At 34.8% G+C, this 22,736-nt stretch overlaps 1 protein-coding gene and 1 long non-coding RNA gene across 3 annotated transcripts; one reads left to right on the forward strand and one right to left on the reverse strand.

Annotated features, from left to right (window-relative positions):
* Window positions 1–787: 787 nt before the first annotated feature.
* On the forward strand, window positions 788–9,907 carry LOC105766407 (endoribonuclease Dicer homolog 2). Of its 2 annotated transcripts, XR_001125223.2 has the most exons (24): window positions 788–977; window positions 1,140–1,238; window positions 1,381–1,558; window positions 1,665–1,778; window positions 2,167–2,301; window positions 2,638–2,722; window positions 2,818–2,882; window positions 3,018–3,158; window positions 3,511–3,639; window positions 3,712–3,841; window positions 3,933–4,032; window positions 4,407–4,602; window positions 4,677–4,837; window positions 5,077–5,295; window positions 5,432–5,658; window positions 5,786–6,057; window positions 6,174–6,589; window positions 6,684–6,787; window positions 7,006–7,202; window positions 7,395–7,604; window positions 7,693–8,103; window positions 8,248–8,526; window positions 8,691–9,159; window positions 9,354–9,907. XR_001125223.2 is itself a non-coding variant. In XM_012585865.2 (23 exons), the coding sequence occupies exons 2-23, from the start codon at window positions 1,168–1,170 to the stop codon at window positions 9,036–9,038; spliced, it is 4,188 nt and encodes a 1,395-aa protein (XP_012441319.1). In that variant the 5' UTR covers window positions 788–977; window positions 1,140–1,167; the 3' UTR covers window positions 9,039–9,907. The 2 variants fall into 2 exon arrangements, 1 of the variants encoding a protein (XP_012441319.1); XM_012585865.2 differs by having other exon boundaries at window positions 8,691–9,907.
* Window positions 9,908–19,733: 9,826 nt separating this feature from the next.
* On the reverse strand, window positions 19,734–22,156 carry LOC128041372 (uncharacterized). Its single transcript, XR_008196367.1, has 3 exons — window positions 22,084–22,156; window positions 21,530–21,616; window positions 19,734–20,938 (listed from the first exon to the last, which is right to left on the reverse strand). It is a non-coding gene; the product is annotated as an uncharacterized LOC128041372 (long non-coding RNA).
* Between the last annotated feature and the right edge of the window lie 580 nt (window positions 22,157–22,736).

Below are 22,736 nucleotides of genomic sequence, written 5' to 3' on the forward strand. Positions count from 1 at the left end.
TAGTACATTATATTTGAAATGTATTCATTTAGTGTGTTTTTTATTAAAAGTAATAAAATAAGGGTTTGAAATAAGGATTTTTATTTTATTTTAAAACACACTAAATGAATACATTTCAAACATAATGTACTAAAATAATATAAAATAATAAAATTAGAAAATAGTATATTTGTTTAAAGTAATAAAATTGGGAAAAATACTGAACAAAAGGCGAAATAAGGTTTTTTTAAAATTTATTTAAAAAATAGTAAATTAATACATTTCAAACATAATGTACTAAAATAATGTAAAATAATAAATACGAAAATAATATATTTTTATTGAAAGTAATAAAATCGAGAAAAAATACGAACAAATGGCCAAAATTAGGGTTTTCTTCAAATTTATTTAAAAAACACACTAAATGAATACATTTCAAATATAATGTACTAAAATAATGTAAAATAATAAAATTAGAAAATAATATATTTTTTAAAGTAATAAAATTCAAAAAAAATACGAATAAAGAGCTGAAATACGAATATATTGATGCTGCCTCTATCACAGGCACCTTTGATGCCGCATGTGGCAAGCCCATATTTTTGCTTTTTTTATTTTTTAACTGTTTTATTTTGGTAAATAAAAAAAAGTGTACTATTTTGATTTTTTTAATTTTTTTGTATTATTTTAATAAAATACCCAACCTCAAATTCTTTTTCAAAAAAGTAATTTTAAAATTACTTATTAAAAATATTATTAAAAAAATATATTTGAAAATTGTCACCTCCTTGGGAAAGAAGCAGCTATCAGAACTTCTCATTAGTCAGGCATTCTCTTCTCCCTCTCTGTTTGAGAAAAGTATCATTACAAAAGCAACGACAAAGAGATCATCCAACATTTTACACCTTCATTTCCTCATAGCCATTTTTCAGTAGTACTCCTTTACCAGAGACATATAAGTTGGATTTCCTTGATGATATGTTTTTGGGTTCTTGGCGGTGAGTTGGGAGAAAGGGTTTCTCTGATTTTATATTTATGTCAGCTAATTTTTTTAAAAAAAAGTGTCAGAGAATACTAAAAACAGTAGAACGTTAAAGAATGTCATGTGTAACCCAGAATGGTTGGGATTCTTTGTTATTGTAATGTGTTTACTTATACAGGCAGAGAAGTAACATAACTTTGTGAGCCATGGAGCCAGTTGACATGGAGAAGGACATTTCTCAACTACACCCTGCTGATCCTCTCCCTTTTGCCAGAAGGTGGTTGAGGTTCCTTCTCATTTTTCTTTCCATAGCTTAGCTGATGATATGGGATAAAGTTACTTCATTTTTTTTATCTACCATGTCAAAAGCTAATGTAAGAAGTTGCGATGTTTTCTGCTTTTGTTTGTTTATGCAACAGCTATCAGCTTGAAGCATTAGAGAAAGCTATCAAGCAAAACACAATAACTTACTTGGAAACTGGATCTGGCAAGACAATGATCGCCATCATGCTTCTCCGCAGCTATGCCCATCTTATTCGCAAGCCCTCACCTTTTTTTGCTGTCTTCTTGGTTCCCAAAGTTGTCCTGGTTAAACAAGTGTGTCAAATAACATATCTTTCTTTCCAATTCATGCCATTATCAATGTTGTTTTTAGAAAAAGTTCTTGATTTGTTGTATCTCTTCTGATTTACATAATGATTAGCAAGCTGATGCTGTGGAAATGCATACGGACTTGAATGTTGGAAAGTATTGGGGAGATATGCAGGTCGACTTTTGGGACGGGGAGAAGTGGAAGCAAGAACTAGATAAATATGAGGTGGGGTTTTCTATATATGTATCATTTAGTTGATATGGTGGTGATTCAGAGCAAATACTTTCTTTTATTCATCATGTTGATTATGTATGTGCTATGTGATGTGTGATGTACTGGCTACTTCACTGACATTTTCTTTAATATGTTTTACATAATGTTTTCAGTTTCTAAGTAACTGTCCATTTTTCTTCATTCTTAGATATGGTACTTTCTTTTATTCATCATGTTGATTATTTATGTGCTATGTGATGTGTGATGTACTGGCTACTTCACTGACATTTTCTTTAATTTGCTTTACATAATGTTTTCTGTTTCTAAGTAACTGTCCGTTTTTCTTCTTTCTTGGATATGGTACATGCGGTTAGCAATAACATGTATTTCTCATTGACAGGTGCTTGTGATGACACCTCAGATTTTACTTGATGGATTGAGGCATAGCTTCTTCAAGATAAACATGATAAAGGTTTTGATAATTGATGAATGCCACCATGCCCGAGGAAATCACCCTTATGCCTCTATTATGAGAGTTAGTTGTCTTTCTATTCATCTTTCATTAGATTTTAATTTTGTTTACCATAAGCATCATCATGATTCTCATCATATATATATGAATGCTTTATTGTATGTTTTATCTTATTGATCTTATGATAGTTCTCCACAAAATTTATATGTATGGTAAAATGTGGAAAGCTGTGCATTTAAATATGTTTAATTAAATTGTATACATTGACGGCTCATACTTATAGAGCTGTCAAAATGTTGTTTTCTATCTTTTACCTTAAGTGTGTTTTACTTCTTCATAGCTATAGCCAGACATGATTTTTATGTTGTCATATTGCTCAACGATTTCTTTTCGTTATAGGAATTCTATCATCGCCATTTAGAAGCTGGTGCATCTAATCTTCCTAGGATTTTTGGGATGACTGCTTCTCCTATAAATTCAAAAGGTGATATTTTCAAGCTTTTAGTTTAGTTATTGGTTATATGTGTTCCTTTTTTTTTTAAATAGTATTTGAACTTTTTTCCCTCTCTATTACCTTAGGGGCAAACTCTGCTGATAGCTATTGGCAGAAGATCCATGAATTGGAGACGATTATGAACTCAAAGGTCCTTTTTTTTTTTTTTTTCTGTTCATCACAGATTTAATGCTTCTGTTGATGATTTAATCTTTTGAGACATAAGTGTGTCATTCATGGAAGATGACATTTCAATATTTACATGGTATGTTTTCCTCTATTGAAGGTGTATACATGTGAAAGTGAATCAGTGCTTGCTCAGTTTGTTCCATTTTCTACTCCAAAGTTCAAGTTTTACCAACATATGGAAATTCCAAATGTTCTATATGCACACTTGGTAGAGGAATTGACTGTTTTGAAAGTAAAGGTGCGAATTCATTGTTGAAATCTTTTGCTATGTAGCCAGTTTAATGTGAGAAATTTCCTCTCTTCTACGAGTGACTTTTTACTAGTTACTAAATTTGGATTTTATTTTGGCTGCTGTATTCATAGTTAATACAACTTGCACTTAGCATTACAATTTTGTATCCATAGTACTAATTTAGTACTTGGGATGCAAAGAGGAGTGAAAATAGTGTTCTCATGGATTATTATCTATCCTACTGGGTGTTAGTTGAAATTTGAAGGTGTGAATGTGATTCTTTTGTTCATACTTCAATATGCATTTTTCGTTTCCTAGTAGGATACTGAGTATTGACAATAGATGCCCTGATTTTTAGCATGAATGTTCGTTGGATAATTTGGATCTTGAAGCTTCTGCAGCAGAATCTACAAGAAAGAAACTATCAAAGATACATTCAGCTTTAATACATTGTCTACATGAGCTTGGTGTTTGGTTGGCTTTAAAGGTACCTTTTTAGCCAAATATTTTTTCCAAAGTGCAATATATGTATATCATCAAGTCTGTTCATTTGTAATAGGCTGCAGAGTGCTTTTCATGTTATGAAAGTGAGCATCTTATGTGGGGGAATTTGGATGTCTTTGGCGAGAAAATTATTAGGAGCTACAGTGTGGATGCTTTTCATGCAATTGAAACATGCATGCCATCTGGTACTTGTATTTTCCTCTAAGGGTGAGTTAATAATATGTTGTGTTTATCATTTTTCTTAAATATCTTCCGTTTTTATGTTCCCCCAAATAGGTCTGGATTGGACCATAGCTAATGATGTTAAAGGCAGTGTGGCTGCTGGGTTTCTTACCACAAAAGTTTTATGCCTTATTGAATCTCTATTTGAATACAGGTAGCATGGTTATTACTGATAATAGTTTTATGCGGTGTTCTATCAGTTTACCAAGTGCTAATATAGTATTGCCTCCTTTGAAAGTTATCTTTCTGCTTTCCGATTATTTAAAGTTTATTTTGGGACGATAGTCAGCTTCATTAATATATTTAATTAATATATTTAATACAACAAAGATTAAAGAATGGTTTGATGTGTTTTTTTCACTCTGGTTGTTAAGCATAAATAACTATAGGCAATGAGGCCATCAATACAGATGTATAGAGGATTTTAAGGAATGAATTTGACAAAATTGATCCACAAACCTCTTCATTCCATCTCCCTTATTTTTTCTTTTCATCATTTGTGACATTTTGTTATGTGCAATAATGCAGGGTGTTGAAGGACATAAGATGTATAATTTTTGTTGAGAGGGTTATAACAGCAGTTGTGCTTCAATCGCTATTTAGTGAATTACTTCCCAGGTACAGTAATTGGAAGACTAATTACATTGCGGGAAATAACTCTGGATTGCAGAATCAGACAAGGAAAAAACAAAACGAAATTGTAGAAGAATTCCGCAAAGGCATGGTATGTCACGTACAATAGATAAATAATATATCAGTTATCCACTGCATTCGAATGATGGTTTTCCATTCCTGCAGGTTAACATAATCGTTGCAACTTCAATTCTTGAAGAAGGCTTGGATGTTCAATCATGCAACCTAATTATCAGATTTGATCCTTCACCAACAATTTGTAGTTTCATACAGTCTCGAGGACGTGCTAGAATGCAGAACTCAGATTATCTATTAATGCTGAAGAGGTAATAATTTATATTTCTAATCCTTGCCAAATATCATTTCTCAAGTTTTAAAGATCTTTAGTACTAGTGCTGCCATGGATGACTTTTTTTCCTTTTTCTTTTTATATATAAGGTTACCATTAAAACACCTTCAAAAGTATTATGTACTCACATTTGGTAAAAAGCATTTGGAATCCTATTAATTTGCTTGATTTTATACTTTTGAGGGCCTTAACAACGCTCTGGTTTGATTATTGTAGTGGGGACTTTTCTACACATTCTCGACTGAAGAACTATCTTACTAGTGGAGATGTAATGAGAAAGGAATCTTTACGCCATGCATCCAATCCTTGTTCTCCTCTTAGTAAGGGCTTAGATGATGAAGAGTTTTACCAAGTCGCGAGTACAGGGGCATGTATGACTCTTAGTTCTAGCGTTGGTCTAATGTACTTCTATTGCTCACGTCTCCCTGCAGATGGGTTAGTGATTATTAATATTGGTTGTTGCACATTCTGTTAATATTTAATGACTTATTTCTTCCTTTTTATTTAGTTAGGGCCTTATTCATGGCTTAATAGTTTTTACTTCTTTCTTGTATTTGTTTGTTCTCTCTAGGTATTTTAAACCTATTCCGAGGTGTGTTATTGACAAGCAAATGGGGCTTTGCACCCTCCTCCTACCCAAGAGTTGCCCTATACAAACTGTTTGTGTTCAGGGTAATATAAAAAACCTAAAGAAAATAGCATGCTTTGAAGCATGCAAGAAACTCCATCAAATTGGTGCTTTAACAGACAATCTTGTTCCTGATATTGTTTTTGAAGAAAATGATGTGGAAGAATTTGGTAATAATAATGCACGTCTTTATTACCTTTTTTATCCAATAATTAATGTATGTAATTTCAAGATATTTAAAGTCGTTAGAAGAAGTATCTGATTTTCCTTTATTTTATTTAATTATTTGATTTGTAGAAAAGGAGCCCTATAATGATGATCAACCTATTTTCTTTCCACCTGAACTAGTGAATAAGGGTTCACTGGACTCCATGACAAAGTACTACTGCTATTTAATGGAGTTGAAGCAGAACTTTGATTATGAGGTTCCTGTTCATAACATCATGCTTCTTGTCAGGAATCAGTTTGACATGGATGAAAAAAGTGTGAATATTGAGTTAGAAGTTGACAGGGGCACATTAACAGTTAACATGAAATATATTGGACTAATACGTCTTAATTCTGACCAGGTACTATGTATATTTTAAATTTTATTATTGTTCTAGGGTGATAAGAATAGAAAATATATTGTAATGCGTTCATGTTTTAACATTTTACCCTCTGTGCGCTTTTTCCATTTTGGTAGGTTATCTTATGTAGAAGGTTTCAGCTTGCAGTTTTTCAAGTACTTATGGATCGTAAAGCCGAAAAGTTTGCAGAGGTGTTATGTGACCATACCTTTGGGAATAATTCCGAAATTGATTATCTACTCCTCCCATCAAATTATGTGGGCCAGAGTCCTCTGATTGATTGGTTGTCAGTTACTTCTGTCACATTTTCTTATGAAAAGGCCTGGAAGAATCATGTGAACTGCAATGCTGGTATGATACAGACCAAAAGCGGTCTGGTGTGCACTTGCATGGTCCAAAATTCGTTGGTCTCTACTCCTCATAATGGTCATGCTTATATTATCAGTGGTCTTTTAACTAATATAAATGCAAATTCACTTTTGAGGTTGAGTGATGGACGCTTAATGACTTACAAGGAGTATTATGAACAACGGTAAGCATTTCTTTAGTAATTTTCCAAAGAATTAATGTGAATATGTGATGCTTATGTTTCTGGTTATTAACTCTATTCTCATGTGACATTACAGCCACGGTATCAATTTCTGTTATGGTCAAGTCTCTTTCCTTGCAGGGCGACATATTTTCCCCGTGCAAAATCACATTCAAAGGTTCAGAAAACAAAAAGAGAAAGGCATGTTGTCTCTTATCATCTTGCCTTTTAGAGATTAGTAAGGATAGCTTTAGATGATCTTTGCAATTGAATTCAACTGTTAAGAACAATTTTCATATTGGAAGATTTTTTGTAGAGAAACTAAGATTTTCGTAATATCTGGTACAAAATCGGTTTTGTCCAAGTGTTCATACCGGTTCAGTTTATTTTAATATTAATTTTTTTTATTTATGTTGCAGAATCAAGTAATGCATTGGTAGAATTGCCTCCTGAGCTTTGTTGTGTAGTAATGTCTCCCATATCGGTTAGCACATTTTATTCATTCACATTTCTTCCGTCAATCATGCATCGACTCGAGTCTTTGCTCCTTGCTACCAGCTTGAAAAAGATGCATTTGGATCATTGCGTGCAAAATATTGCGATTCCAACCATGAAGGTGAGCTAGCATACTTTTGAATTCCTCTTTTCAGAGCCACCTATGCTTTACAGAAATATGTATTACATCTTAAAATTATCTGCTGAAGTATTATTGAGAAAACAAACAGTATGTATTACATCCTTGTGATATGTACTGTTAAGTGTTGCATTTTATATGTTGTGTTTGACTTGGCTCAACTATGCTTGGTAGGTTTTGGAGGCAATTACAACCAAAAAGTGCCTAGAAAACTTTCATTTGGAATCACTAGAGACTCTTGGTGACTCTTTTTTGAAGTATGCTGTTTGTCAACAGCTTTTCAAAAAATATCAAAATCATCATGAGGGCCTTCTTAGTATTAGGAAGGACAAAATTATTTCAAATACAGCTCTGTCCATGCTAGGATGTGACAAGAAACTTCCGGTTAGTTGTCTTCTAGATATTTATTTAATTTATCCGATTGTGTTGTTATATAGTCAGTTCTCTCTTTAACATGCTTTGGAAACTGCAGGGGTTTATCCGTGATGAGCCTTTTGATCCCAAAGATTGGATGATTCCTGGTTATAATTGTGGAAATTACTCATTAAATGAGGAAACACTGTGTAATGCAAAAAAAATATATGTTAGAGGGAGAAGAAAGGTAAAGTGTAAGAAGGTTGCTGATGTTGTTGAGGCACTTATTGGCGCATACCTTAGCACGGGAGGCGAAGCAGCTGGATTACTATTTTTGGATTGGATCGGTATAAGTATTGATTTCACAAATATACCATATGAAAGACATTTTAAAGTGCGGGCCGAGAAGTTTGTTAATGTCCAGCACTTTGAGTCCCTTCTACACTATTCATTCCAAGACCCTTCTTTGTTGGTGGAAGCATTAACCCATGGTTCTTATATGCTTGCTGAAATTCCAGGTTGTTATCAGGTGATAATCTGCCATACGAACGACACATTAATGGTGCAATTTTTTTTTCATTATCTGTATCTTAATGTCTTATAATTATAGGTAGTTGGTTCCGTTTTCTCTTTCAAGTTTAGATTGACCATAATTAATACTTTTTCCTTGCAGCGGCTGGAATTTCTAGGGGACTCCGTTTTAGATTATCTTATTACTCTGCATTTATATAATAAATATCCTGGGATCACGCCAGGATTATTAACGGATCTTAGGTCAGCATCTGTTAACAACAATTGCTACGCATTATCAGCTGTAAAGGCTGGATTTCATAAGCACATTCTCCAAAGTTCACAGAAGCTTTACAAGGATATAAAAGAAACCGTTGAAAGTTTTCAGGAATTATCGTTGGAATACACTTTCGGCTGGGAATCTGAAAAATCTTTCCCCAAGGTTTGCATTAGATTACGATTACCACTCTTGACTTGATTATTTATATAGCAATGCTTGCTTATCAGAGTTTTGGGTTCTTAAAAGCATTATTTTTATCACCATTGCTCTCGCTTAGAGCATAAATCATTGTTGTGAATGTTTCTTAAATGATCTAATTATGACAGGTACTCGGTGACGTGATGGAGTCACTTGCTGGAGCTATTTTTGTTGATTCAGGATACAAGAAGGAAATCGTATTCCAGAGTATAAGGCCACTGTTGGAGCCCATGATTACTCCAGAGACTATGACGGTTCACCCTGTCAAAGAGCTATATGAGCTCTGTCAAAAGGAGCATTATGAACTAAGAAAACCCATTGTTTCACATGAGGACGGCATTTCTTCTATTACGATAGAGGTTGAAGCAAATGGGAAGGTATTCAAGCACACATCCACAGCTTGTGATAAGAAGATGGCCAAGAAACTGGCTTCCAAAGAAGTTTTGAAGTCTCTAAAGGGAGCCAATTTTAGCTAGATTTTGCATTTGACCTGAGCGGAGATCAAACATCTATTACATTGCAGTAGCTTTAGCAAAGCTTGAAAACATGGGGGACTCGACTTGCAGAAGAGTATTTGGGTTACCTTCCTCAACCAGGGTACCTTGATTGAGAACAAATACTTTGTCCACATTCAAACTGTTCAAATAGGATGTGCGATTGTGATCACTGTCATTCCTCAAAGGAAAAATATGATCCTTTATGGGTGAAGGGATAAATACTTTCTTTTCAAGTTTAGCAATAAACTTCAATTGTCACTGACTGCTCTCACTTGTTTGACAAACCCTTTGCAGGGGACAAATGATGATATGATTGGTTTCATGGGAAGAGATTATGGGGACTTTCAAAGGAAAAATATGATCCTTTATGGGTGAAGGGCGGTGACCGTTGCAACCTGGAAACTTTTCCCAAGTACATTAAGCATGTACGCAAATTCATAAGCTTGATGGAGAGGATTTTGATTTCAAAACCGGCTAAAGAACATACTTTTACCCCAGGCGTTACAGAATCTAAACACTGAAAATGCTTGAGATTGAAGACAAAGAAGATACTATTTGTTCCCAGTTCACCACCTCTATAATCTGTTTATTCAAAATTGAGAACACTTTCGATGATAAATTGCCAAATATTAAAATATGTGGTTCCAGACACTACATCAGGAGCTGCCATGGTTGGAATATGTTTACCTACGTAACTGACCTCAACTAATATAAGTCCTCTATTGAGTGGCATGTAAAATTATGAAGACTTATAGGTAACGTTTACTAGGGTTTGTGTTTGTAGAATTTTTTTTCCTTGTCAAGGACTTTTACATATCTGTGTTAAATTAAACTCTAAATTGGGATAAGTAGCAATTGGCCGCTATCATGGTTTCAACGGGTAGAGAGAAAGTGAAAAGAGGGAATTAGGAATTGGAGAAATCAAGCCCTAGATTGACAATGCAAAAGGAACAAGCAAATGAGAAACTTGATGGGCTTAATTAAGATGGACTTAACAAGAAAGACGAGCAATGAAGGAATAAAGTATGGAATAAGAGGAGTTTTGAGCTTATTAACTTGAATCCGCAATTTAGGAAATGAGCTAGAATGGTTTGGCCTTAGCGGGTTGAGGCAGTTATGAGCGTATGTTAGGTTTCGATCTGTGCTATCTGCGATAGGCGTCATTCGGGCATGTGTTTGAAGTGAGAACATGTTTTAAATCTCGATCTGATGAGCATCGTGTCAAGTACTGTTCATGACATTCTTTTAGTTGGATGCAAGTTTTGGCTCAGAGAGGTAGTCGGATATTACTTTATATAACTAGGCGTCGAGAGGATCGAGATGCGTCTGGCAACAATAAAGGTATAATTGCGATCCATGTCAATTGTACCTTGCTTTGATTAAGTATTTGGTTGTACTTAAGTGTTTAATTATCATTAGAATTTCTGACTTGGGGGTTGTGGATTTGCTAGTGATGTTTTTGAGATAAAGCGAGTTAGCGAATAGTAACTCTGTTAGAAATATTGTTTGGATTGCATTGAAATCAGAGTCGCGCAGTGATAGTGTAACCCCAGATTTTCTTAATTTTGTTTCTTTGAATTTTGACACAAATGTGTATTTGCTTCAATGGCTAAGTGTTTTGGATGTGTGAATAAGGTTTTAGGTTTAAGATTCACTTTTGGCAAATTATGTTTTTTTTTATCCTAGCCTTATCCCCATTAGGTGGGCTTATGTAATATTGTTTGTAAATTCATATTAGAATGAGAGTTAGTGGGTTAGTTAGTGGATAATGGGGGTTGAGATTTAGTAGGATGTTAATCAAATTATTTGATTTTTATTTTGTTTTTTCTCTCTCCTATTGGAATTTTTGTTCAATTATGACGCTTTTTTCCAAACTCTCAAGTTTTCTTTCTTATCTTCTTCTCCATCTTTTTTTCCGTCCCCTTTCTTTTTCTTTCGATTGGGGTTATTTATTCCTGCGCTGTTCGAACGAATTGTGGAGGGGAAATTGATCTACTGTTGGGTATTTCGTAAGTAGCGTTTTATTCTGTTGATCTCGTTGTTCGTTTCATAAATTTCTGTTGTGAAAAGTACGTTTTTAATTACCCGAATGTTGGATTAATTGTTAGTTTTGGTTGAACGACTTAGAGGGATCTCAAGAAGCATTTAATCCTTTAACAAGTAAAGTGTTAAGAAGCATTGTTTCGTCTAAGGTGAACACTTCGGAATTGGGGATTTTAGTTCTTTAATCGTTTCAGTTTTTGACTTGGTATCCTTAATCAAATTATAGATTTTGGTGGTCTCGAGATTGCAATTGCTCCAAAAACGAACCAATTTTGTAACGATGGCTCGAGAAATCGAGGTCCGACGAAAGCTAAAAATGGGGTCTGTTAACGCTACATGGGCATGTGGCCGACCATGTGCGACACATGGTCGTGTAACAGTCGAGGGGCCATACGGGTTAGGCCGAATTAGGTGCGTGGACCACACGGGCACGCCACACGGACGTGTGGGTTTTGGGCCAGGCCCTGTGGGCCACACACGATCAATTTGGGCGTGTAGGCCATACGGGCATATGGACCCAAATTTTTGAAAATTTCCCTAAGGTTGCACAGGTCGTTTTGATCGATTGTGGGCCTTCCGTAGGGTCAGTAAGGGCTAATTAAACCCTATTGTATGTGATCTGTTATTCTGATAGTCTGATTTAAGTAGGAAATTGATATATATATATATATCTAATTGTTCTGTATAAGTATGTATGATTTTTGTACATGAGTATGCGAGGCATGTTATTTATGATAATATGTTATTTGATATCTGTTTCTATATACGGGGTAGGATTTGTATATGTGGAGGAAGTGTTCTGTACGGCGACATTTTGCCTATTTTCTGGCAGCTTGACTGCATACTATTCTGTTGTGTCATTTAGACACTATATGGTGTGTAGGGATGGGTGGGTGTTTTAAACTCCATATGGGGTGATTGGATAGTTGGAGATGGTGTGTAGAGGATGGGGGTAGGATTCTGTATATATGCTCTGATTATCTGATTTTGATATTTGTTTCTGTTAAGGATTTAGGTCTGAATCTATATATGTTCTGCAATAAAAAACTCTGTGTTTATTTGCATGACTATCTTATACATATCATTCAATTTTCTATAATTCAAATGACCTAATCTATAATGCCATAAACAAAAAGATACAACCATATAAGCAGAAATAATATTTTTATACTTATTAATAATATTGAGTTTGAACATACTCTCATACATATACCGTTTCCCTACAAAAATTTCTCCCTTAGACAAAATAAACTTATCTGCCTCAAAAACAAGTTTGAAACCAAACTTATTCAACAGACTTCCAGACACTACATTCTTTCTAACTTCTGGTACATAATATATATCATTTAAGGTTAAAACCTTTCAAGAAGTGAATTGTAGTTCAACAGACCCTTTGCCTTTGATTGCTGCGGTGGAAGAATTTCTCATGTACAAGACATTGTCATTTTCACATTGTGTGAACTTTGTGAACATGCTTTTGTCTTTGCACACATGTTTGGTTGCTCCGGTATCAGTCCACCATGTATTATTATCTTGTGCCATATTAATTTCAGATATCATTGCAACGAAATTTTCGTTATTATCAGCCTTAGAAGTGATTTCTTCTTTAAAAATCGACATTCATTCTTGAAATGTCTCGGCTTTCCAAAGTGATAGCATGAGCCCTTTTGTTTCTTTTTGAACTTAGGTGCCCTATCAATCTGTTTGAACTTTCTCTTGAATGGTTTAGTAGTTTGTACTTCCTCCATAATATGCACTTTGGCATTTTTAGAATTTAGGTTTTGGTATTATTTTCGATATTCTTCTTCAATACGAAGATGATTTGCCAAAGCCTCAAGAGATATTTCCTCTTTATTATGTTTTAGACTTCTTTTAAAGTTCTTCTAAGATGGAGGAAGTTTGTCTATTATAGAGGATATAACAATCATTTCATCCATTTTCATATCATATTGCTTGAATTGATTCAGCATCTTTTCAATATCACAGAATTGTTCCATAACAGAACGACCATCAACCATTTGATAATTATTGAAACGACTAACAAGAAATTACTTACTTGTAATATCTTTGGTCATGTATCTTGTCTCCAACTTGTCCCATAATTTTTTAGCGGTGACCTCGTTTTGGTAGGTGTCGAACAAACCATTAGATAAACCATTCAATATGTGGCCCATGCACATGTAATCAGCATTGCCCCATTTTTGTCTTTCCCAGGTTGCAGTAACAGATTCGTTTTCATTCTCTTCAGGTCTTGAAGTATCCAAAACATAAGCAATCTTCAAAGTTGATAATAAGAAGTGCATCTTTTTCTACCATCATCAAAAATTGCCACCATCAAACCGATCAAGTTTAACAAAGTTGGAAGCCAACTCCCTTAGTGTTCCACTTTCATGTGTTGTGGTTGTAATGGCCCAAATTTAAGGTTATCGGAATAGTGGTTTCGTAACCAAAAATTCGATGAGGAAAATTTTATTTTTCTTATATTTTTATGGTCTACGATTTCACAAAATGATTTCATGAAAATTTCGTTCGAAAATTTCGACGTTTGGGCACTCAATTTAGTCAAAAGGACTGAATTGTAAAAAGTACAAAAGTTGAGTTCTACATGTTAGAGGTGTCCAATTGTTATGAAACTTTAAATTGGAGGTCCTTATATGGTAATTAGACCATTGGTTAAGTTAGTAGACAAAAATGGATATGAGATAAGTGAAATAGGAAATTTTTAAGTTAGGGGCAATTTGGTAATCTAGTAATAAAAAGAATTAAAAAGGGAAAAAGATGACCAAAAATATCATCTTCTCCATGGTGAACGAAATCAGTAAGGGAGAAGCCATATTTAGGGTTTTCAAGGTTCCAATCTCCATAGTAAGTGATTCCAAGCCCCGTTTTTAATGTTCTTTACGTTTTTGAGATCCCGGTAGCTTAATTTAGCTTATTCTAGCAATAATTTAACCTAGGGTTTATATTTGGAAAAATATCCATAGGTGAAAAGTGTTTATTTTGATGTTTTAAGGTAGAACATAAAGCTAGAAATTATGTTAAACAATTTTTGCTAGTCGATTTTAAGCGAAAAACGAGTAAAACTCCACAATCGGTAAAATACCTAATGTTCACAAGTACATTTTAGAGTGAGAATTTGATATTGCCATAGAAGAGAAAAATGTTCAGCATGTTATAAAACATAAGAATATGAGATGAAGTTTAATTTCCGAGTCTTGGGGCAAAAATGTAATTATGTAAAAATTAAGGGGCAAAATCATAATTTTGACAAAGTTAGAGTTGAGGGCTGCTTTGATAAATGTGAGTATTAAAAAAGTTAAATTTTCTATTTTAGATCAAGAAGAACGAAACTCGAGGTTAGACAAAGGGAAGAATAAAGTTGAAGACTAAGTTGGTGAATTGGGCTATATTTGGTACCGAGGTAAGTTTACAGTAAATAAATGCAATATTTCAATCATTATTATTAATGCTGCTATTTTCCAGAAACTATGAATTTATTTCATAAATTTATTTGATGATGATCCAAGCATGAAATGATAGAGAATTAAAATTAAAAAGTCTCGTTGATACATAAGGATGATACAGGATACGAATGTCAGGACATTAGATAGAGAGGTCCCATGTACGACCATGTCTGGGACATGGCGTTGGCACCGAGATGAGAGGTCCCCCGTAAGACCATGTCTGGGACATGGCCTTGGCATGTTATTATCATAAGAGACCCGAGTATCCTTATTATTCCAATGTAGCTCAACGGGCTAAGAAACGAATCATGTTCATGAAAGTTCAGTTAAAAGCATAAATGGCAAGCTCAGGTAAGTTATAAGAGTTAAGAACTTATTATATTATCAATTGACACTCAATGTTTCAGCAAGGGAAGAGTAAGTTATGATCACGAGTTAACTAAGTAAACAAGCAGGAGAATGAGAATGAGATTGATTAAAGAGTAAATTAGAGACATTGACATTTGAGTATAATCATTTGTGCTAAATGTTGTTATTTATTTGCTAGTAAACTTACTAAGCTTAATGCTTACTTCTTTTATTTTTCTTTCTCTTATAGTATTGCAAAGCTGCTTCAGGGATCCTAAAGACGTCAGAGATCATCCACACTATCAACCACAACAACTCGGTATCTTATGATAAATTATATTCGAGTTATGGCATGTATAGGGATTTAGTTATTTTGCATGTTAGTAATTATGATTTTTCTAAATAATGATGTGTAAGTATTTGGTGATGAATGGTTATTAAAATGGTTAAGTATGAAGGTGTTTGTTGTTATAAAAGTTTAGGTGATAAATTATGCATGGAAATTATGAAAGGGTAAAATTTTGCAAAGAAACAGAATTCAGGCAGCACAGTGACGTGACTTTGAAAAATCACCTAGGATAGTATATAATGAGTTAGAAGGTGAATGATATATAGATTGAAAGCCTATTGAGTCTATTTTCATGTAAAAGTAACGGTTTAACAAAAGAGTTTTATATTTTGAGATATGTGAATTTTTGTGAGACAGGGTCAGATCTGTTTTTGGAGTCCCCTGTTTTGAGTTTAGAAAATCATTAAAAATTGTAAAAAAATGGTTATGAGATATAGTTTATATGTCTAGATTCCTTATTGAGTATTTTTTTTGTAGAAACAACTAATAACTTCATATGAAAATCCTACAGTGAGAAAACTTATTTTTAGTGGCAAGAGGTCAGGACAGTTAAGTGGTGAAACAGGGGAGACTTTAACTAATAAACTGTACTAATTGGCTCAACCAAAAATTCTAAAAATTTTATGGTAGGAAGATATATGAGTCTAGTTTCAGGGAAAATTTATGGAATTAAATTTTGAGCCCTGTAGCTCGAGTTATAATTAATTTAGTAACTGCTGCGCGATTGGACAGATTTGTCGTAAATAGCGAAATTAATTTTCAAAACAAGTCTTTATGCTCCGAATTAGTAAGATAAGTTAAGTAATGCCTCGTGCTCGACTCCGACAATGGTCTCGGGTAAGGGTTGTTACATTTTGTTGGTACCATAGCAGGTTTAGTCGGTTCTCGAAAATACGCAGTATGAATAAGAGTATACCTATACATGCCATACTTATATTTTTGATAGTGTGGCGACTCACACGATTTTAAAATGTTTTCTTTTATAGTTATGGATCCTGAATGAGCTGGTACAGATGAAGTAGAGAGTAATGTGCCTGCTCCCGCAGAAGGGACGGCGCCACCAGATGTTAATGTTAGTGAAAGGCCTACATCAGTTAGACAGGGAGGAGGAGCTAGAGAAGCCTTCTTCCAAGCCATGAATGATTGGTTTGCCGAGTTCGTTCGTACGAATCTGGCTGTGAGATCTCCACCCCCTCATGATTCACAGGCTCCCTATGTAGCTTCCCATTGCGGTATAGTTATCGAGGAGAGACCACATTGATAAGATTAGGAAGCAAGAAATTTGAAGAATTTGGACTACCAAAGATGATCGAAAAAGCAGTGCGGCTTGAGAATACCATCGGGGTTTTGAAGAATTATCTTGTACAGGAAGAATGTATGAAATGTGTTGTTTCACTTCTTGAGATTCACCTACCATTGGTGGAAGACCCTTGTTTGATGGTCTACCGGTGAGAGGGTTACTTGGGATTTCTTTCAAGAGGAGTTAGGAAGAAGTATATCGACCGATTTATAGATCAAAAAAGGAAAGAGTTTCTTGGGCTAAAACAAGGTAAGATGTCCGTGATTGAATATGAACGCGAATTTGTCAGACTTAGTAAGTATGCACGGGAATTTGTGTCCACTGAAGCTAACATGTGCAAGAGATTTGAAGAAGAGCTTAAGGATGATATTCGATTAGCAGTGGGTGTCTTGGAAATTAAAGAGTTTGTTGTTTTGGTTGAGAGAGCTTGTAAAGCAGAAGATTTGTTGAAATAAAAGAAAGGAAAACACGAAGTTGAAGTACAAGATACAAAGAAGAGGCAAATGAGTAAATCATTTCGGTCTCGTCTAAGAGGCCTAAAGAGCTCTCTAGTGGATCACGATTTCGACTAGATATCCTAACCAAAGTTAGGGGAAGATTTGAGGTTTTAGAGCTCAAATCACTATAATTCAAACCTGACGATAATGTCCGCAATGTGGGAGACGCCACCCGGAGAGTGTAGACTAGGTGAAAATGTTTATTTTAGATGTGGGCGTCGAGATAACTTTATTTGGGATTGTCTGAAACAACTAAAGAGAAGAGATAACGAGTGCGAGATCAAGAAATGCTCCTACGAGGTAGACCACGAGAGAAACCAGAGTGGGAGGCGAGTAACGAGGTGCATCCAGAGATTCAGCGATTAGATCGGATGTTAGAGCACCCGCAAGAACATATGCTATTCGAGCTCGTGAGGAGGCGTCCTCTCCTGATGTAATTGCGGGTACATTTTCTCTCTATGACACTAATGTTATTGCATTAATTGATCCTGGCTCTACACATTCATACATATACACAAAATTAGTATTTGTTAAAAATTTATCTGTTTAACCTACTGAATTTGTGGTTAAAGTCTCGAACCCTCTGGGCCAGTTTGTGATGGTGGATAAAGTTTGTAAAACTTGTCCACTGATGGTAAAAGGTATTTGTTTCCCGGTTGACTTGATGTTATTGTCTTTTGATGAGTTTGATGTGATATTGGGCATGGATTGGTTAACTCAGCATGATGCAGTAGTAAACTGTAAACAGAAATATGTTGTGTTGAAGTGCCAATATAGAGAATTACTTCGGCTTTAGATCTGATCAGACAGAGGAGTTATCTGATGTGATTTTAGTGATGTCAGCTCAAAGGTGTGTCAGAAAAGGGTACGATGTTTATTTGGCATATGTGTTGGATACAAAGGTGTTGGATAATTGGGGTAGTTCCTGGAATCAAATCTATAGAAAATTCCACTTCTCTTTCTGGTGGCAACCTCGGTAACTCCTCTGGAAACACATCAGAAAATTCACATACAACTAGCACTGCCTGTATCTTTGACTCAGATACCTTAGTATCCAACACATATGCCAAATAAACATCGTACCCTTTTCTGACACACCTTTGAGCTGACATCACTGAAATCACATCAGATAACTCCTTTGTCTGATCAGATCTAAAGTCGAAGTAATTCTCTATATTGGCACTTCAACACAACATATTTCTGTTTACAGTTTACTACTGCATCATGCTGAGTTAACCAATCCATGCCCAATATCACATCAAACTCATCAAAAGACAATAACATCAAGTCAACCGGGAAACAAATACCTTTTACCATCAGTGGACAAGTTTTACAAACTTTATCCACCATCACAAACTGGCCCAGAGGGTTCGAGACTTTAACCACAAATTCAGTAGGTTAAACAGATAAATTTTTAACAAATACTAATTTTGTGTGTATGTATGAATGTGTAGAGCCAGGATCAATTAATGCAATAACATTAGTGTCATAGAGAGAAAATGTACCCGCAATTACATCAGGAGAGGACGCCTCCTCACGAGCTCGAATAGCATATGTTCTTGCGGGTGCTCTAACATCTGATCTAACTGCTGAATCTCTGGATGCACCCCTGTTACTCGCTCCCACTCCTGGGTTTCTCTGTGGTCTACCTCTGGTAGGAGCATTTCTTGATCTCGCACTCGTTATCTCTTCTCTTTTAGTTGTTTCAGGACAATCCCAAATAAAGTTATCTGACGCTCCACATCTAAAATAAACATTTTCACCTAGTCTACACTCTCCGGGGTGGCGTCTCCCACATTGCGGACATTACTGCCTGTGCTTGCAACTATAGTGATTTGAGCTCTAGAACCCTCGAATCTTCTGCCCCAACTTTGGTTAGGATATCTAGCTGGAAACTGTGATCCACTAGAGAGCTCTTTAGGCCTCTTAGACGTAGACTGAAATGATTTACTCATTTGCCTCTTCTTTGTATCTTGTACTTCAACTTCACTTTTCCTTTCTCTTTTTATTTCAACAAATCTTCTGCTTTACAAGCTCTCTCAACCAAAACAACAAACTCTTTAATTTCCAAGACACCCACTGCTAATCGAATATCATCCTTAAGCTCTTCTTCAAATCTCTTGCACATGTTAGCTTCAGTGGACACAAATTCCCGGGCATACTTACTAAGTCTGACAAATTCGCGTTCATATTCAATCACGGACATCTTACCTTGTTTTAGCCCAAGAAACTCTTTCCTTTTTTGATCTATAAATCTCTGGCTGATATACTTCTTCCGGAACTCCTCTTGAAAGAAATCCCAAGTAACCCTCTCACTCGGTACTACTGAAACAAGGGTCTTCCACCAATGGTAGGCTGAATCTCGAAGAAGTGAAACAACACATTTCATACATTCTTCCGGTGTACAAGATAATTCTTCAAAAACCCTGATGGTATTCTCAAGCCAGAATTCTGCTTTTTCTGCATCATCTTTGGTAGCCCGAAATTCTTCAAATTTCTTGCTTCCTAATCTTATCAACAGTGGTCTCTCCTCGATAACTATACCGCAATGGGAAGCTACATAGGGAGCCCGTGAATCATGAGGGGTGGAGATCTCACACCAGATTCGTCATTTAACGAACTCGGCAAACCAATCATTCATGGCTTGGAAGAAGGCTTCTCTAGCTCCTCCTCCCTGTCTAACTGATGTAGGCCTTTCACTAACATTAACATCTGGTGGCGCCGTCCCTTCTGCGGGAGCAGGCACATTACTCTCTACTTCATCTGTACCAGCTCATTCAGGATCCATAACTATAAAAGAAAACATTTTAAAATCGTCAGGAGTCGTCACACTATCAAAAAATATAAGTATGACATGTATAGGTATACTCTTATTCATACTGCGTATTTTCGAGAACCGACTAAACCTGCTATGGTACCAACAAAATGTAACAACCCTTACCCGAGACCATTTTCGGAGTCGAGCACGAGGCATTACTTAACTTATCTTACTAATTCGGAGCATAAAGACTTGTTTTGAAAATTAATTTCGCTATTTACGACAAATCTGTCCAATCGCGCAGCAGTTACTAAATTAATTATAACTCGAGCTACAGGGCTCAAAATTTAATTCCATAAATTTTCCCTGAAACTAGACTCATATATATTCCTACCATAAAATTTTTAGGATTTTTGGTTGAGCCAATTAGTACAGTTTATTAGTTAAAATCTCCCATGTTTCACCACTTAACTGTCCTGACCTCTTGCCACTAAAAATAAGTTTTCTCACTGTAGGATTTTCATATGAAGTTATTAGTTGTTTCTACAAAAAAATATACTCAATAAGGAATCTAGACATATAAACTATATCTCATAACCATTTTTTTACAATTTTTAATGATTTTCTAAACTCAAAACAGGGGACTCCAAAAACAGATCTGACCCTGTCTCACAAAAATTCACATATCTCAAAATATAAATCTCTTTTGTTAAATCGTTACTTTTACATGAAAATAGACTCAATAAGCTTTCAATCTATATATCATTCACCTTCTAACTCATTATATACTATCCTAGGTGATTTTTCAAAGTCACGTCACTGTGCTGCCTGAATTATGTTTCTTTGCAAAATTTTACCCTTTCATAATTTCCATGCATAATTTATCACCTAAACTTTTATAACAACAAACACCTTCATACTTAACCATTTTAATAACCATTCATCATCAAATACTTACACATCATTCTTTAGAAAAATCATAATTACTAACATGCAAAATAACTAAATCCCTATACATGCCATAACTCGAATATAATTTATCATAAGATACCGAGTTGTTGTGGTTGATAGTGTGGATGATCTCTGACGTCTTTAGGATCCCTGAAGCAGCTTTGCAATACTATAAGAGAAAGAAAAATAAAAGAAGTAAGCATTAAGCTTAGTAAGTTTACTAGCAAATAAATAACAGCATTTAGCACAAATGATTATACTCAAATGTCAAGGTCTCTAATTTACTCTTTAATCAATCTCATTCTCATTCTCCTGCTTGTTTACTTAGTTAACTCGTGATCATAACTTACTCTTCCCTTGCTGAAACATTGAGTATCAATTGATAATATAATAAGTTCTTAACTCTTATAACTTACCTGAGCTTGCCATTTATGCTTTTAACTGAACTTTCATGAACATGATTCGTTTATTAGCCCGTTGAGCTACATTAGAATAATAAGGATACTCGGGTATCTTATGATAATAACATGCCAAGGCCATGTCCTAGACATGGTCTTACATGGGACCTCTCTACCCAATGTCATGACATTCGTATCCAGTACCATCCTTATGTATCAACGGGACTTTTTAATTTTAATTCTCTATCATTTCATGCTTGGATCATCATCAAATAAATTCATGAAATAAATTCATAGTTGCTGGAAAATAACAACATTAATAATAATTATTGAAATATTGCATTTATTTACTGTAAACTTACCTCAGTACCAAATATAGCCTAATTCACCAACTTAGTCTTCAACTTTATTCTTCCCTTTGTCTAACCTCGAGTTTCGTTCTTCTTGATCTAAAATAGCAAATTTAACTCATTTAATACTCACATTTATCAAAACAACCCTCGACTCTAGCTTTTCAAAATTATGATTTTGCCCCTAAACTTTTACATAATTACATTTTTGCCCCAAGGCTCGGAAATTAAACTTCATCTCATATTCTTATGTTTTATAACATGCTGAACATTTTTCTCTTCTATGACAACATCAAATTATCACTCTAACATGTACTTGTGAACATTAGGTATTTTACCGATTTTGGAGTTTTACTCGTTTTCGCTTAAAATCGACTAGCAAAAATTGTTTAACATAATTTATAGCTTCATATTCTACCTTAAAACATCAAAATAAACACTTTTAACCTATGAGTATTTTTCCAAATATAAACCCTAGGTTAAATTATTGCTAGAATAAGCTAAATTAAGCTACCGGGATCTCAAAAACGTAAAGAACATTAAAAACGGGGCTTGGAATAACTTACTATGGAGATTGGAACCTTGAAAACCCTAAATATGGCTTCCCCCTTGCTGATTTCGTTCACCATGGAGAAGATGATATTTTTGGCCATCTTTTTCCCTTTTTAATTCTTTTTATTAATTAGATTACCAAATTGCCCCTAACTTAAAAATTTTCTATTTCACTTATCTCATATCCATTTTTGTCTACCAACTTAACCAATGGTCTAATTGCCATATAAGAATCTTCAATTTAAAGTTTCATAACAATTGGACACCTCTAACATGTAGAACTCAACTTTTGCACTTTTTACAATTCAGTTTTTTTGACTAAATTGAGTGCCCAAACGTCGAAATTTTCGAACGAAATTTTCACGAAATCATTTTGTGAAATCGTAGACCATATAAATATAAGAAAAATAAAATTTTCCTCATCGGATTTGAGGTTACGAAACCACTATTTCGATAACCTTAAATTTGGGTCATTACAGTGGTATTCATCATGGGATATAACCTTAAAATTGTTAGTTCAAATCTCCGGTGAGGAAATTCTCTAACACAAGAACGGAACTCAAACAAAAAAATTAAGAAATAGGACAAGGCTCCAAGGTGTGTATTAAGCCACTATCTTTAAGGTTATATTCGTCCCCACCTATCTTCGGTGTACAAATGAGTTTCA

The sequence above is a fragment of the Gossypium raimondii genome, chromosome 5, assembly GCF_025698545.1.
Source record: "Gossypium raimondii isolate GPD5lz chromosome 5, ASM2569854v1, whole genome shotgun sequence".
Classification (NCBI taxonomy): domain Eukaryota; kingdom Viridiplantae; phylum Streptophyta; class Magnoliopsida; order Malvales; family Malvaceae; genus Gossypium; species Gossypium raimondii.